The 15,966-nt window shown below is 52.2% G+C and overlaps 1 protein-coding gene across 1 annotated transcript in view; it reads right to left on the reverse strand.

Moving 5' to 3' along the window:
• Positions 1 to 15,966, reverse strand: part of Cspg4 (chondroitin sulfate proteoglycan 4) — a 37,814-nt gene that overhangs the window by 16,690 nt on the left and 5,158 nt on the right. Inside the window, exon 2 of the mRNA XM_008844885.3 lies at positions 432 to 595. Within this exon, the coding sequence (XP_008843107.1) occupies positions 432 to 595 (164 nt within the window). The remainder of the gene's footprint in view (positions 1 to 431; positions 596 to 15,966) is intronic.

The following is a 15,966-nucleotide window of genomic DNA, read 5'->3' on the forward strand; positions in this document are numbered from 1 at the left end:
GCCACTGTGACCATGTGAGCAAGCATGGAGACACTTACCAAGGGATAGGATGCTCATATAGAGATGTCAAGGAGAGGTGGGAATGGGCAGGCACAGGGAAGGGAAAGGCAGGTATAGCAGAGGCTGTGCAGTGAGCGAAGTCTGTAGCCAGACACCATGAAAAGCTAGGGACAAGAAACAATTTAGTGTACTCAGAGCACAAAGGGCCAGCTAGGGGTCGTAAAAGAGAAGTGAGACTGGAGACAGTGTGGGCAGAGCCAGTGTACCAGTGATTCACACTTTATGGAATGCTGCTGTGTCTCCCCATAGTGGAAAGCCTAAGACCCCAAGACTCTGAGGCAGAGGTGATTTGTATGAGGTTGCACAGTCAGTTGAGAGTCATTCTAAACTAGGGAAGGAATTCTGGCCCTGTTCCCAGGTGTGCCACTGACCTGCAGGTGTCCGGAGGAGAGTTGCAGGAGGAGATAATCAGCCTGGCCTGCTGCCAGGAGAAGCAGGGCTTCAGGCTGGTAGGTAGAAAACTGGAGCTGCAGGTCTATGTCGGTCAGGGCTGTGGGCACAGGCACCTCCAGGTGGTTCTCCCCAAAGAAGGAGGCTGAGGAGAGAGGGAGCTATGGTCAAGGTCAGGCTCCTCCAGGACGAGACATGTACCACACAGATAGATAGGTGGGCTGCAGGGAGGTGATTCCATGCTGATGCCCCATGAGTCTATGTATCTCTGCCCAGGGGCAGTTTTAAGATCCCAGCAGTTAGTGGTGGTGTCTGCTTTTAATCCCAGCACTTGGGAGGCAGAGGCAGGTGGATTTCTGTTAGTTGAGACTAGCCTGGTCTACAAACCAAGTTTCAGGGCTATGTAGTGAGACCTTGCCTCAAAAATTGCATAAAAAATTTAAAATCCCAGCAATTCAGGTTTCCTTAGAGCTTCCTGATCCACAGTTCTCTACCTCCTCTGGGCTCCAGAGGAATCTCCATCCTGGGTCTGGTCCCTCCCTGGGGAAGCCAAGTTGTCCTGATCATCTAGCTTGGTGGGCGTAGCCTCCAGGAATAGAGTTTCAGGCAGACCTTCCACCAATGCATTGATCTGTGCTCACAGTTTTTCTCCTAAGGGCCCTTCTAGGTGGGCTTCTGGTACCCCTTGCCATGCCATGTTGCACCCCTATGGCTGGCTGTGGCTAGAGCTGGTTTCAGACAGGCAACCCCTCCATCTCTGCTTCTCTCAGGCTATTCTCCCAGTGCCTTTGGGGATGCAGTGAGGATGGGGGCAGATTATTGCTCTTAGCCTGCCAAGGAGCAAAGGTTCCCAGGCCAGATGGAAAGCACATGTAGTGTCAGACTCAAAATGGGCCAACGCTTCCTCCATTACCCCTGAGATTGCTTCCTGGTGCAGAGCTATCATCAGTCTCTGAGGAGTAGTCATATCCGGCCTCTCTGTTTCCATCTAAGGCTAAGGAGCCAGGGAAGACTAACAGTCGAGTTCCCCTTTGCTAGGTCAAGCCAGGGTTGAATCTGAATATAAGGCCTGGAAGGGACCACAGGTCTGCCAGCCAGACCAAAGAAGGCCTCCCTAGATGGCAGGCCAGAGCTGGACTGCCCAGGGCTAGTGATCACCATGCAGGTCTCTTTATATCATACTGGGTCACTTCTTTCTTTGAAGCAGCTACTTCCTCGAGGGAGTTTCCTAAAATTAACATTCCTCCATTTCTAATCTGCCACCACAATATCTGATCCATTCTTTTTGTGATGATTAAGACCTTGATTACCTGTAGATGTCTAGGGCTGGGGGCAGATTGGAGTAGGAGGAAAAGAGATATTCCTCTTAGGCTTCCCTGAAACCCCAGGGGCCAGTCAGGATGATAACTCTAATAGGGATGATCTGACATCAGCTACAAGCATGCTGGGCCCTGGCCTGCCTGAGCCAGCTGATATCCGCCTGAGGAAGCGGCATCAGCCACTGGTGGGGCCTGTGCCTTTTCTGCCCCAGGAGGGCTGGCCAAGAAAGATAATGCTATTCTCAGGACTGAGCTGAAATCCCCTCTGGTGGTTCTTGGTACCTGGAGCTAAAGGGATAGAATGAGGACAAGGCCATCTGCCCAGGTATGGTGGCAGGCTGTGCAGGCCTGGCATAGTTTATGCCAGGGAACTTCTGATCAGGAAGCTGGCAGGTGGTGGGTACCCATGGGGGTTGGGGGGCACCTTATCTGCTTGAGCAAAATGCCAACAGGCTAAGCCAATGGTAGCCACAGCACAGAGGGTGGGGCACACAGCCCCTGCAGGATGGAGCCACCACCGTGGTAGGCTGGAGTAGCTTGGAGCAGCTGGCAAGAGCTGAGCATTAAATTTTCAGGAAGTTTGTGAGCCAGGTGATACTGCCCACAGTGAGAATATTTATATCGTACAAAGAGGTAAACATTTCAAATCAGGGCTGGTCTGCTCACCACCCACAAGGAAGAGGGCACATCTATCTCTCCTGGGTGGGAGTGATCCCTCTCACATTCCCTTGCATGGAAGGTATATGTTAACTTCCTAGGCCATGGATGATGCCAGAGCCCTGGGCCAGGCAGACACCAAGGTACATGGCTAGTTTTAGCCACTGGACCACCTGCCCCTGTTCCCTCCCCACAGGAGAAAGCAGCAGCCTGTTTGGCTAGAGTGGGAGGATGGCAGGAAGCAGAGGTACTTTCCAGAGAGCTGGGGTCTGAATGAGCCCATTGAGGGGCTGAGCTCTGCTGTTTCCTGTGGGGAGAAGAACTCACACTGGCTGCCTTGTGCTGCAGGAGTGTGCAGGCCAGGCAGCCCCCTTGTCCTAACAGAGGCTTCTGAAGCCAAGCTGGCTGGGGCTTTGGAAACTCTGACAGCATTATCCCTCACCTCCATACTTCTGCCCTTCTTAGTACTTCTGATAGGCTGTATCCAGAATCACTGTCTTTAGGCAAGGGGCAGTTGGACAGAAACTTTCACATAGAGAGTAGGATGAAGAAGTAATAAGCTAGGAGTCAATCCCAGAGAACTTCTTGGAGGAGCTGAAGGTGGCATAGAGCATCACAGAGGAAGGGGAGTAAGTGGTCTCAGAGACAAAGACCAGGGAAAGGCACATTCCTTCTGGGTGGGGCAACAAAGGCTTCTGTCTCCATGTTCCCTAGTGGTTCTTGATAACTCAAAAGCAGAGAGGGTGAGTGATGTGGGCTGAAGGGTGGGGTGATGGGTGGTGGTGTGTGTTTAGGTCAAGCTTTCTGCATGGGAGGAGCAGGATACCCTGGGGAAAAATAGGAGAGGCAGGAAGGCTGCTGCTTGTGTGGGCTTCTCTGTGTGGAGGAAGGTTGCAGGTGAGTGTCCAGGGCTATGCAGATGTGCAGTTGTGTGTGCATGAGTGTGTGGGTGGCTGCTGGGGGGGTGGTATCTTTGGGTTTGTGTAAGGCTATGTGTTTGTGTATGGGCATGAGGGCCCGGAGTTGCCAGTACAGAGGAGTGATTGTGCCCAGCCTGTCCTCCTCTTGCCTGCTTGCAGTTACTTGGCTGGGCCTGGCTCCCTTAAAGAGTCCATGTGTTCTTGGAGGGCTCCTGCCCCTCCTATCCCAGAGATCTCCTGAAGGTGGGGAAGTCTTCGTGGCTTCCCACCCTTCCTTTCATGAACAGGGCTCTGCTGTCTGAGCCCCAGGGTGGAGTGGCTCCATGCTTTTCCTGAAACCCAGGGTTAGAGGCACAGAAAGAGCCTGTATCCAGCCCTACCAATCCCCTTCTCAGATGGGCAGGTGAAGCCTGGGTCAGTCTGCTAGCCAGCCATTCTCTGGCAGGACCTGGATTGTGCTGATGTCTCCTGGCTCCCTGGGGTGGCATTCCGGGAAGTGTGTTGATGGGGATCTGGCCCCTGCCCCATAGAACTCTTAGCACAAGACTGTGGCTTCTACCACTTCATAGTCTTTTAAAAAAAATTGTGGGGTGGGGCTGGAGAGATGGCTCAGCGGTTAAGAGCACTGGCTGTTCTTGCAGAGGACTTGGATTCAGGTCTCAGCACCCACATGGCAGCTAACAACTGTCTATAACTCCAGTTCCAGGGGATCCAACACCCCTCTTCTGGCCTCTGTGGGCACTGCATGACACCGGTGCACATACATGCAGGCAAAATACACATAAAATAAAATAAAATAAAATAAAAAAATCATGAGTTAAAAAAAGATTTTTTTTATAACTTTAAAAAATTATGTATATGTGTGTATGTACCTGTGCATATGGGTGCCTGTGGAGGCTAGAGGCATCAGGGCTCCGTAGAGTTGTGTGAGCCACCAAAGGTGGGTTCTGGGAATTGAACTTGGGTCCTCTGCATGAGCATTATGTGTTTTTTTTTTGCAGGGGGGAGGTCTTTTTGAGACAAAGTCTCTCTGTAGACCCCAGTTGGCCTTGAACTCATTATGTAGACCAGGCTGGCCTTGATCTCACAGAGATCTGCCTGCCCCTGCCTCCCAAGCACTGGGATCAAAGGCATGTGCCACCACGCCTGGCAGTACAGTATGGGCTCTTAACTACTGATCCATCTTTCTAACCCCCTTTTAAGGTCTTTTTGTTTTTTTAAAAATATTTTATTTATTACTTAAAAAATTTATGTGTATGAATGTAAGTGCACCTGGGTGTGCAGTGCCTATGGAGGCCAGAAGAGGACGTCAGCTTCTCTGGAACTGGAGTTAAGGATGGTTGTTATCCACCATGTGGGTGCTGGAAACCAAACCCACATCCTCTGCAAGAGCAGCCAGTGCTCTTACTGCTGAGCCATCCTTTCATCTCCTAAGATTTACTTCTTATGATGCCCAGCCTGCTGCTTCTCAACAGGCTCTTGGGATAAGGGTCACTATGTGGGGAGTACCTCTGTGCCTTAGCCTCTCTCTGCCAGGCTAGGAGCAAGGTCTCCAGAACAGATGCATTTCCTACTCCTGGGTGCTGCAACAGACCCAGCACCTCCAATTCCTCAGAACCCTGTACAACCTACCATCTCTCTATTTTGTCCCATTTCTCTCTGCCTCTATCTATGCCTTTCAGCCTTGCCCTCTGCCCACCTCAGGCCTCTGATTCCTCCTGGTCTCGTTTCTTGCTAGTTTTGTCTTTGACTCTCCCTGTCCCCACCTTTCTGTAACCAGGAGTAATATTTCTTGACCTAGGATGAAATGGAGAGTTAGGCTTCTGGAGCCTCCAGCTACCCCTGTCCTAGGCCTCCCTACCTTCCCTACTCTTGGAGAGCAAGTCTCACATCAAAGTTCTCTGCAGCCCAGGCCTGCAGTAGGCTCCACTTCCCAGACACATGGTGGTTACAGAGGAGAAGCCATCTGATAACAGCTGCAGAAAGACAGGCTTCAGGTCCTAGCTCAACAACTATCTAACCCTCTCCCAGACCATCCCCACAGCACCCCATTCCCCAGCAGTGGACCCGTGAGCTCCTGCTACTCCCCTCCATAGGTTGGGGCAGTCAGACGGGCCCCACAGCCAGCCTGCGTCACGGGCAGTGGCAGCATTCCTGGGTGTCTGCCGTCGCCTGACTTTATAAGGGAGAAAGTGGGAACCCAGAGCTGCTGGGCAGGATGGGCAGTAGGAGTGCCTACCGCCCAGCTGAGGGTAGGGGTGGGGGTTGGAGCCCGGGGTATGTGAACATGAGGGTGACGCCCAGAGCTGCTGCAAGGGAGCAGGCAAGAGGTAGATGGGAGAGACAAGGGACCAATGTATACCATCCATCCATTCATTCATTCATTCATTCATTCTCTCTCTCTCTCTCACACACACACACACACACACACACGTGCACACACACACACAAACACACGGGTGGGGGGTTGGGAAATAATGCAGCAACTGGGGTAGAAAAGGAGAGTTAGCCTGAGAGAGATGGAAAACCTGAGAAAGATACTAAAACAAAGAAAACAGAGTGAAACAGAGTGATCTCTCCTCACCAAGACTGAACTCAGGGATACAGATCAGAGCTGAGGAAGGAGACAGGGAAGCAGAGGGAGACAGAGAAGACAGGAGGCTAGCAGGAGCCTGCTGCTGTGGGCTGGAGTGGGGGCTGTCCAGCCAATGGGGAGGAAGAGGATCCCATCTTGAGGGAAGCTGGACTTTTCTACTATAGCCCTTGGGGTTTGGCATCAGGGGTGGTATACTCTGGTTCTAAATCTGGGATGGCAAGGGTGAGGTTGGAGTTTCTCTGAGGGAGTCTGAGGAGCTATGGGGTGGGTGCTTGGGAGGGCTGAGTCAGGGATGAAGGGCTGACTATCTACCCTCATGGGTGTGGGGGGCCCACCTGGAACTGAATGTAGCCTTTGTATAGAGCAGCAATGGGTCAGATGCCCTGCCACAGCCACTAGGCTCTCTGTGAGGTCACCCAGCTTTTAGGCCAGCTCCCTTCCCTTTGTATCTCCAAGGGAGTCCCCTGCTTTTCCATACCAGAGTTCTGCCCCCAAGCGAGGGAAACTTGGAAGAGGTTGGGGATGAGCAGAACTTGGGAGATCGGCACTCTGGGCTGACAAAAGCTTCCCATGAGTTCCCACAGACCTGTGTAGCAAAGATGGGAAGTGTGTGAGTCAGTGCTACTGGACAGTCTGTGTAAGTGTGGGGCCCAAGATGTCAGACACTGAACCCAAAGATGGGCTCAACTGCTCTGGATCTTGGCCATGATTCTCTACCACATCTGTCTCCTCCCTAGGCCCATTATCAAGGGAGAAGCTGCCTGGTGGGCCCCTGTAGGGGGCCAGCCTCTCCCAAATCTGCTCCCTTCCACACCCTCCATTAGCATGTCCCACCTACTGTAAGGCCAAGCTATCACTCCAAGCTAGGCTATCACTTTCCTCTAACATTACTACTCTGAAGGTACCAAGGGGAAGGGGAGAGGGAACAGGTTTGGGCCAGATCAAAAGGCTAAGAGCCTGCACAGGTGTGACACTAGGGTTACCAGCCAGGTCTCCTGCTGAAAGCTACCCACACTCCTGTGGACTCCACAGTGTCACTGCCCATCACCTCTCTTCACCTGAGGCTTCCCAGCCACCACTGCCTGTCTGCTCCTCTACTGTTACCGTATGAACAACAATAGACTAGTTCAAGACTTGGGATGGCAGCCCTCCCTCTCAGGAGATAAGATCTCATCCCAGAGCAACACTGGACCACCAGGCACTGTAGGGTTCACAGGTAGATGATCTCCGTGAACAAACATTGTGAGACTTCTGCTGGGGTCAGCATGGCCTACTCCTCCTTACTCCAAGAATTCTGAAGCCACAAGACTCACAACTTGACCTTCACTCTTTCATTACCATTTTGGTCCCTTGTCAGGCCAAAGGGGTCAGAGCAGGAACATGGCTTCTCCACTATTGCCTGAGCTCTGGCCCTGGCCAGCCTTAGCTCCTGGTTCTCTACTTGGAGTCAGCCATGCCCAGGGGCATATATTGGGAACCATTTTCAAAGCAGGGGCCCTTCTGGAGGATGAGTACTCCTGGAGAGAGAGAAGAAAAGGGGTGGAAGATGCCCTCTGAGGTCTACAGGGGCAGGACTAGTGTCCTGGGCTCCCAGCCACATGTCCCAACCCTGGGGCCATGTAGGGCACAGAGGAAATGGGAGGGAAAATGAGAGGTTTTGATGGAGGCAGCAGCTCAGAGTCCACCCAGGCTGGAGGCTGGGACCGGGAAGAAGCAGGGCCTCAATGGAGTCTTTGTGGAACCCTACTGCTCCCTCGCCCCAGGCAAAGAGGGAGGGACCGCTGTGGTGGGGAGCAATTCCAAGAGGCTTTTCTCTGCCTTATAATTTTCCTCCTGGTTCAGATGGGTGGTTTTCCCGGCTCTTTCCATATTCCCAATCCCTGGCTCTCCAGACCCTAGAGGATGTGAGACTCCCATCTCAGTAGGCCCAGGCTGGGATAAGGTTTCTGGAATGCAAGAGGAAAGAGGAAGAACCCATCCCTGGCATGGGGCAGGTCCAGCCCTCCAGCCCTAGTAGGGTCTCTATAAGGCCCCTCCCATTTTACAAGCAAGGACACTGAGGCTCAGAGAAGACACTTCCCTGTGTAAGGGGTTCATGGGGACACAGGCATGGCTGGGATTGAAGCCCCTGTGGGTGTGGCTCCCAAGCTGGGTGCTGTGGGTGCTGGCAAGGAGGCATGTGCACACAGGAGTGGAGGCTACAGCATGTGATTCGGAAGTGGAGCATCTGCGCTGGCTGCAGCGGGAGGAGGGTGTGAGGGCTGGCCTCCTGCCTGGGAAGACACACTTTTTCCCTTTTTGTCCCCCTGAGGCTTGCTCTGTCAGGGTCGGGTGAAAGTGGGAGGAGTGGAGGGCCAGAGAGAACGCATCTGCTTTGGCTGGCAAGATGAGGCTGCTTGGCTTCTCCCAGAGCAGCTGCAGGTGGGCTCTGGGAGCTGCTGGAAGAGAGAAAGGCTGGCTGGAGGTGCCCCAGTCCAGAAGCTAGTGATAAGTGCCAGCCCTGATCACTGGGGTCCTGGAGATGAAGAAGATGGTGGAGAAATTGAGGATCTAGACTGTAGGCAGGGTGGGAAGCTGTTCCAAGAAGCTGCTGGACCAAGCCCTCTCACAGGCAAGACCCAGGACCTGGAAGCTTATTACTCATATCTTAGTTTCCCCTCAGAGCCACAGCCTAAATGTGAGAGGCACTGTCACAGAGCTGTTGGGAAGGTGTCTCTTGCCTGGCAGGCTGGTCTTGGAGATAGTGAGTGTGTGAGCTGGGGTGGGAAACAATGACTGTGGGTCTAGACAGTGACCTGGCCTTGAAGCCTGGTGGCCTTTCTTGTGCAAAACAGGCTATGTGCTAGGAACAACCACCACGTCTGACATATAGGGATTGGGGGGAGACCTACAGACAGATGTTCCATGTCAGAACTGGATCAAGGATCATCTGCCCCCCCCGCAACATACACACACACACATACACACACACACTCACACACACACACACACACTCTCAACTCAGATTTGTGTTCCTATGTTCTCTCTGGCCTCAGTCTTCTCAACTGTGAAAGGGAACCCAGATAAGGAGACAGAGTCATACCTGGATTCAGAGAAGCCAAGTCAGGAGTGGCTGGTAGAACTGAGGTTACTTCAGCGGGTCCTGAGGATCACCATCAGTCTAAATGGCTAGATTGGAAGTTGTGTGTGTGTGTGTGTGTGTGTGTGTGTGTGTGTGTGTGTGTGATAAGGCTCTTGCTCATACTAAACATGAGCCTTACCATTGAGCCACACCCCCAGGCTGGAAGCTCTTCAGGATAGGACCCAGGGCTTATGTCCCAAGGGTGCTTGCACATCACAAGGCCCAGGATAGAAGTGCAAATGGCGAAAGTATCAGCATATAGAGGAATAGAGAGATCAAAAGGAGGTAGCATTTGACTCCATGCAAGAATTTTCTATTAGGTAGTCTATCTCACAGAGGCAGAGTAGCAAGCACTGCACTGGCAAGTGCCTACAAAAGGCTGCGGCTAGGAGACTGGTCCCAGAAAGCATAGACCCACTGGTAATGCTCCCTGGCTAATCAGGCCTTCCAGAGAGCCAAGACTGAGGCTTTGCCTCGCAGGCGGGCCTGCTTGCTGCTAGACTGGGTTCTCACTGAGCGCTCGCTCCTGCAGTCTGTGCTCCCTGGAACCGACCTTACTGCTGCCATACTATACCTAGCTTTTCTCTCCAAGACTTAGGCAAAGCCTCTGCTGATGGCCCCCACTGGACCCACTGCCAGTGCCCCTGGACATCTGGACCAGGAACCCCCATGCCCAACCCAATCCATAGCTAGCAGGGCCATTTCTTCCCAACTTGTTGACTGGCCCAGTGAAGACTCCATTATCCGGCCACTATGAGCAGAAATCTGAGTTGTCTTGGATCCTCTCTTTCCTCCCTCTTCACAGTCAAGGAATATCCATCTTCCATCTATCCTGATCCCAAATTCTCCTTCCAATTCATCTCCCTTCCCTCTGTGTCACCTCACAGAGCAGATCACTGATGTCTTGTGCCTGGCTTAATGAATTTCCTGACTCTCATTGTAAGTAGCAGCCACAGTTAAACTGAACTGATCTCTCCATCACCCTCCTTTGCTTGGAAGCCTTGAGTAGCTTGCCACCTTCCCATAATTAGGCCTGGAACCCCAAGCATGATGCGCAAAGTCCTGGGTGATATTGCTCCTGTTCACAGCTTTCCCCTCATCTCCCTCACATGTGCCACATGCCAACCTTTTCTGTTCAAATCTAGCCAGGCTCCACGCCCTGTCTTGGATCCAGCTCTTGTCTCCTTTCTGCCTGAGGATGGATCTCTTGCCCCAGTAGGAAAAAGTGCATCTCACCCTGCCCCATAGCCAAGGCACCCTTCCTGCATTTGGCGTGCAAAGATACTCAACTGTGGCCTAGGGAGTTGTGTTACTGCCACCTTTCTTTGTTGACATGGTGAGCCTTGGGGACAAGACTGACCTTTTTTGGTGGAGGGAGATTGGAGGAGAAGAGGGTATGAGGGGTGTTCACATGCCCTCAGGTGACCCAGCTGGTCCAGGCAGCACCTGGGAGCCTGCCCCAGCTCTCCTCCACCTTATCCAGTTCTGCTGACCTTCCGAGGCAGCTGGACACAGTGGCTGGAGAGAGGTGGGGGACTGCCCCAGCCAGGGAGTGCTTTTCTGGCCATGGTGACCCAGTCTGGTGCTTGTTTTTAAAGAAAATAGACTGTGAGCCCCTATTTATAGCTGGAGGCGTAGTCACAGACCGAGGATGGGGTTTGAGGTTGTACAGGCTCCTGTTTCGGCAGAGCTCTGGGAGGGGCCGTTCCCAGCCCCACTCCCCACCCCTCAGGCTCCAAGGAAGTGCCTGTGGGATCCTGACATTCCCTGCAACAGGATGTATACTCCTTGCTTTGTGGCAAGGAGGGGGCCTGGGTAAGGGGAATGGAAAATTTCTCTCAGGATTATTGGTCCCCAGGGCCCAGATTCCCATGTGGGAATGAGTAGAGGTGGGTCTGTTATGTCTACTGAGAAGAGAGAGGAGGTCCTGGGGGTGTTGGCTACAGTGGGAGCACTTCAGACTGTCACCCAAACTGGGTAACAGATGACAGAAAGAAACAGCAGGACCAGAGAAGGGAGAGGCAGAGATGCAGTGCCAGTGATGGGGAAGAAAGAGATGGAAGAGGCAGAGATGGAGAGATGGAAAGAGCCGGTGAAGGATAGGGACAGTTGAGATGGAAAGACAGTGATGGAAGAGATGGGAATCTGGGAGAGAGAGAGTGAGACAGGAAGAGACTGGCAGCTCAGCAGATGCGTTAGCAGAGGGGAGGCAGGAGCAGCAGGGCAGCCGGAAGTGGGTATTTCTGCCCACAGGGAGTCTTCAGGGTACGGTAAGCATGGCATAGGGCTTTAGCTGGAGCCAGATGGGCCAGGGCAGGAGTTAAGGATCTCTGTGGCCTTCACCCTAGAAACCAGGCCTGCCATTCATTCCTAGACCCTGGGCTTGGAGGCCCCTTATTTCTAGCACTCTTGGGGGTGGGGGGCAGACAGGCCTGGGCCTGGTCAGGGGGATAAAATGTTACAGGCAAGGCAGGACTCTTAGGGCCAGCTCCATCTCTGGCTTGTTAGGGAATGAGCTCCCCAGGCCTGAGGCAGTGGCAGGGCCTTCCACCTGCTGCCAGCCACTATGCAAACGCTCCCTCAGGTTGTGCTTATTAGGGGCTATGGGCTAACTGCAGCCTGGGCATGTGTCATACAGCCGCAGCCACAACCGGTGACTCAGATAGTTATAAAAAGGAGCAGCTTGGAGCAGTGACTCAACTGGCTCTGGAGGGGCTGGGTGGGTCTGGCTGGGACAAGATGGGGTGGTCTGAATTTATTTTTGGCAGGGTGGGGCCCAACCAGGGGGTAGAAGATGGGAACTAGTGGTGGAAGGGAACTTTCATCTTGGGAGAGCCCCAGGGCCTGGTGCCAACTTCGGGAAGTGATTTCCCAATGTCAGGGAGGCCCTGGTCTGCTGGGTGCCTTTAAGCCCCCTTGGAGGCCTTGTCCACCCTACAGTGTGGCTCAGGACAAGCAGCTAACTAGAAGCTGAGCCCCTGTTCTGTTAAGAGCTTGAACTCAGACTTTTACAGCTGACCCGGGAGACTACTACAGCTCCTGTGCAGAGGCCCAGAGAGGGGCAGGGGTCTGCTTGAAGGCCACATAGAGGGCCATGAATCTTATCACTCTACGGCACTCAGTAATTGGAGAAAGAAGCCCCCATCTTGATCCCAACCTCTAGTGGGGCTAAACTGGGCTATAGATGGGTGGCCAGAAGCACATGGGCCCCAGATGCCTGGAAACAGAAACAGCCAGGGGCAGGCACCTGGATTCTATTAGCACATCCGGGGAGCTGGCTTGGTCCTCCCCTGTACTTTCTCTATGGGGTAAAGGTAGAGGTGTCCACATAGTGAGATCTCCTGGAGCTCAAGTAGAGACTTATCCAGCCCCTTATCCAGAGGGTCCCTCTAGGGTCATTGTGCCAGGCTGCTCACCTTACTCTAGCCATCCATGGAGACTCACTTCTCTCACCTCCCCACTAGACTCATACATACATGGACCTCCCTAACATGACCAGCTCTCCAAAGGTCTCTTTTCACCTCCCTCAGCCTGGATTTCTGCTCCTCATGATTCAGCCACCATTGCTGATTACTAGTGGTGTTAATGGTCCCACGGTACTATGGCAGTTGAGCCACTTTCATGTCAATGTCACTGGGCCCTGGCCAGAGTCTGGGTGTGTTCCAAGAGAAGGCCCTGTGGGGTTGGCAAAGGGCAAGAAAAAGCCAGGCTTCTGGGTTCCCCTGCCCATAAACAATGCTGGTGCCCATTCTTTTCTACCCACCCACTGCTTTGGGGATTAGGTCTGAGTTCCTCTTGGTCACCCACTTGGCAGCCTACAAGATTCCAGCTATGTGCCAGCTTAGTGTGCTCTGTGTAGGACTTTCAGGTCTTGGGAAACAGAGTCTGGGCATGCAGGAGAGGCTGTCTGCTTCTCTGGGAGTGGGTGCCGTGGAACCTAACCTTTCAGCAGGATAGATACAGAACTCTGCCTCCACTTTCTGAAGGATTCTAGGATGGGGGGGGTGGCGGGTGGCAGCAACTGTCTGATACCCTCTCACAGGGCCATTGTCTGGGAACTTTTCCTGAAGGTTCCTGACAGGAGTGCCTCCACTGCTGGGCCACCCACCCCAGAAAGATGGTAAGAACAGAATAATGGCAGCCTCAGGCGCAGGCACTTGCTGAGCATTGACTCCAGGCTGTGTCCTGGCTGCATTGTCCATAGTAGATGTATGAGGTAGGAATTATTCTTTGCTGTTTTACAGAGGGGGAACTTGAGGATCAGGGCAGTCAAGCCAAGGTTACACAGTGTTGGGACTTGAATCTAATCCTGAATGAGCACTCTAATATCCGTTTGTGCCTAACCTCCTGCCTCTCCATATAGGGTCCCTGAGGACTCAGAGCAGGAAAAGTGGGGGTTGAGTCAGAAGGACAAGCGAGCTCAACCATAGACTCTCTGAAACAGCGATTTATTCTCATTCCTCACTGGAATGTGAGTGTATGAGTGTAAGTGTGTATGAGAGAGAGGGAGAGGGAGGAGAGAGAGAGAGAGTCAGAGTCAGAGTAGTCAGAGGCTTGAGGCCTCCAGCTGTAAGAGCACTTCTTGGCTCCAGTGTCTGCGCACTAGTGAAGGGGGGCAGGGAAGAGCTGATGCCCGTGGGAACAGCATCCTGGGCCCATTGATATTTATAGCTGCCCCCTCCTGAAATGTGGGCGGGGGAAGGGGCTGCTCTTAGGTGGGAACGGAAGTTGGTCTCCTCTCCCCATTCCCTCTGCTCCCCAGAGAGCAGACTGGCTTAGCCAAAGGCCCTGCCCTGGTGTCTTGGGTTGGGGGCTTCCCCCAGGGCTGCTGGCTTGAGGGCTGTACATCGTCCTTGTCAGAATGTGCTGCACACCTGCGGAGTGTCTGATTAAAGAAGGAGGGTGCACAGAGGGAAGATGATGGCAGGGGACTGTACGCAGGGCCCCAGGAGAGAATAGGCCATGGGGCTCAGAGCCATCAATGATAAAAAGACTCCCATGGTAGTGAAGCTTGAAGGATTGGGGAAGGGAAGGCCAGTTGCAGAGCTCAGCTGGGAGAGAGGGAAGAGTACTGGGAATTGAGAGTGTTTTCTGATGGCCTAGTTCATCAACCTGGGACGTGATTCATTTTGACCATGGATGCTAGGCAGGGAGAGAAGGGCAAAGTGTGGTAATAGTGTGGAGGGACGTTTTGGCAGTAAGGTAATGAAGCTCCTGCCCATATGAATGTTCTATAAAATAGGAATCTCCTATTTTGTTGTAGGAGTAGCAGGGTTGGGGGGTCTGGGGCAGGAAAGACCATGGAGCCTGGGTATGAGGAGGCTGGACTCAGCAGCTGCTCCCTGCCTTCAGGCTCCCAGTTGAACTACTTGGAGGACATCTTCCAGGGAATCCTGCAAAAAAGTCTTTTTTTGAGACAGGGTCTTGCTGTAGCCTTGCTATGTAGACCAGGCTGGCCTTGATCTCAGAGATCCTCCTGCCTCTGCTTCCCAAGTGCTGGGATTGAAGGTGTGCACCACCATACCTGGCTTCTGCAATCAATGAGCAGGATTCTATTTTTTTTTTAAGTGTGTACATGTGTTTTGCGTGCATGTATGTAGGTGTACCAAGTGTATGCAATGTCCATGAAGGGTGTTGGATCCCCTGGAACTAGAGTTACGGACGGTTGTTAGCTGCTGGGAACCAAACCTGGGTAGGTCTTCTGTGTGAGCAACCAGTGCTCTGAAATGCTGTGCCGTCTTTCCAGCCCCTTGAGTGGGATTCTTTGAGAGCTAAGAAGCAAGCAAGCTAACACTAGATCTCTCCCTCTCTCTCTCTCTCTCTCTCTCTCTCTCTCTCTTCCTTTCTCTCTCTTCCTCTTTTTCTCTCTCTCTGCCATTGAACCCTCTATTAAAAATCCATCTTGGCCAGGCAGGGTGGCACACGCCTTTAATCCCAGCACTCGGGAGGCAGAGGCAGGCGGATCTCTGTAAGTTCAAGGCCAGCCTGGTCTACATAGTGAGTTCCAGGACAGCTGGGGCTACAGGGAGACCCTGTCTCAAAAAAACCAAAAAAAAAAAAAAAAAACAAAAAAAACCAACCAACCAAACAAACAAAAAACCCCTGCATCTTTTGGGGCTGGAGAGATGGCTCAGCGGTTAAGGTCTCTGACTGCTCTTGAAGAGGACTTGGTATGGATTGCCAGCACCCACATGGCGGCTATGAACCATCCTTAACTCCAGTTCCAGGGGAGTCTGAAGCCCTCTTCTGATCTCTGCAGCATTGCGTGACACGGGTGCACTCACATACATGCAGGCAATACATTCATACACATAAAATAAAAATAATAAATAAAATATTTTTTAAAAACTGCATTTTTTTAAAACTGCATTTTTTTTCTTTTTACATAGAGTTTCATGTAGCCTAGGCTGGTCTTAGTCTCACTATGTAGTAAAGGATGACTTTGACTGATTCTACCTCCCAAATTCTGATATTATGGGAATGTACCACCACACTCAATTTCTGCAGTACTGCTAGGGATTGAACCCAGCTTCTTGTGCATGCTAAGCAAGCACCCTACTGACTGAACTACATCCCTACCCCAACATCTTTTTAAAAATTATCATTATGGGGGCTGGAGAGATGGCTCCATGGTTAAGAACACTGTCCTGGCAGAAGACCCGGGTTCGAATCCCAGCACCCACATGGCAGCTAACAACTGTCCATAATTCCAGTTCCAGGGGATCTGACAGCCTCTTCTGACTTCCATGGGCACTGCACGACACGGGTGCACTTACCTACATGCAGGCATAACACTCATACACATAAAATAAAATAAAATAAGTAAAATTTAAATTATTATTATTTAGATAAGGTCTTGCTATCTCAAAATAATAATGATATTATTTTATTATATTTTGAGAT

This window comes from Nannospalax galili, unplaced genomic scaffold (genome assembly GCF_000622305.1).
Source record: "Nannospalax galili isolate Female #2095 unplaced genomic scaffold, S.galili_v1.0 scaffold1622, whole genome shotgun sequence".
NCBI classification, from domain to species: Eukaryota; Metazoa; Chordata; class Mammalia; order Rodentia; family Spalacidae; genus Nannospalax; species Nannospalax galili.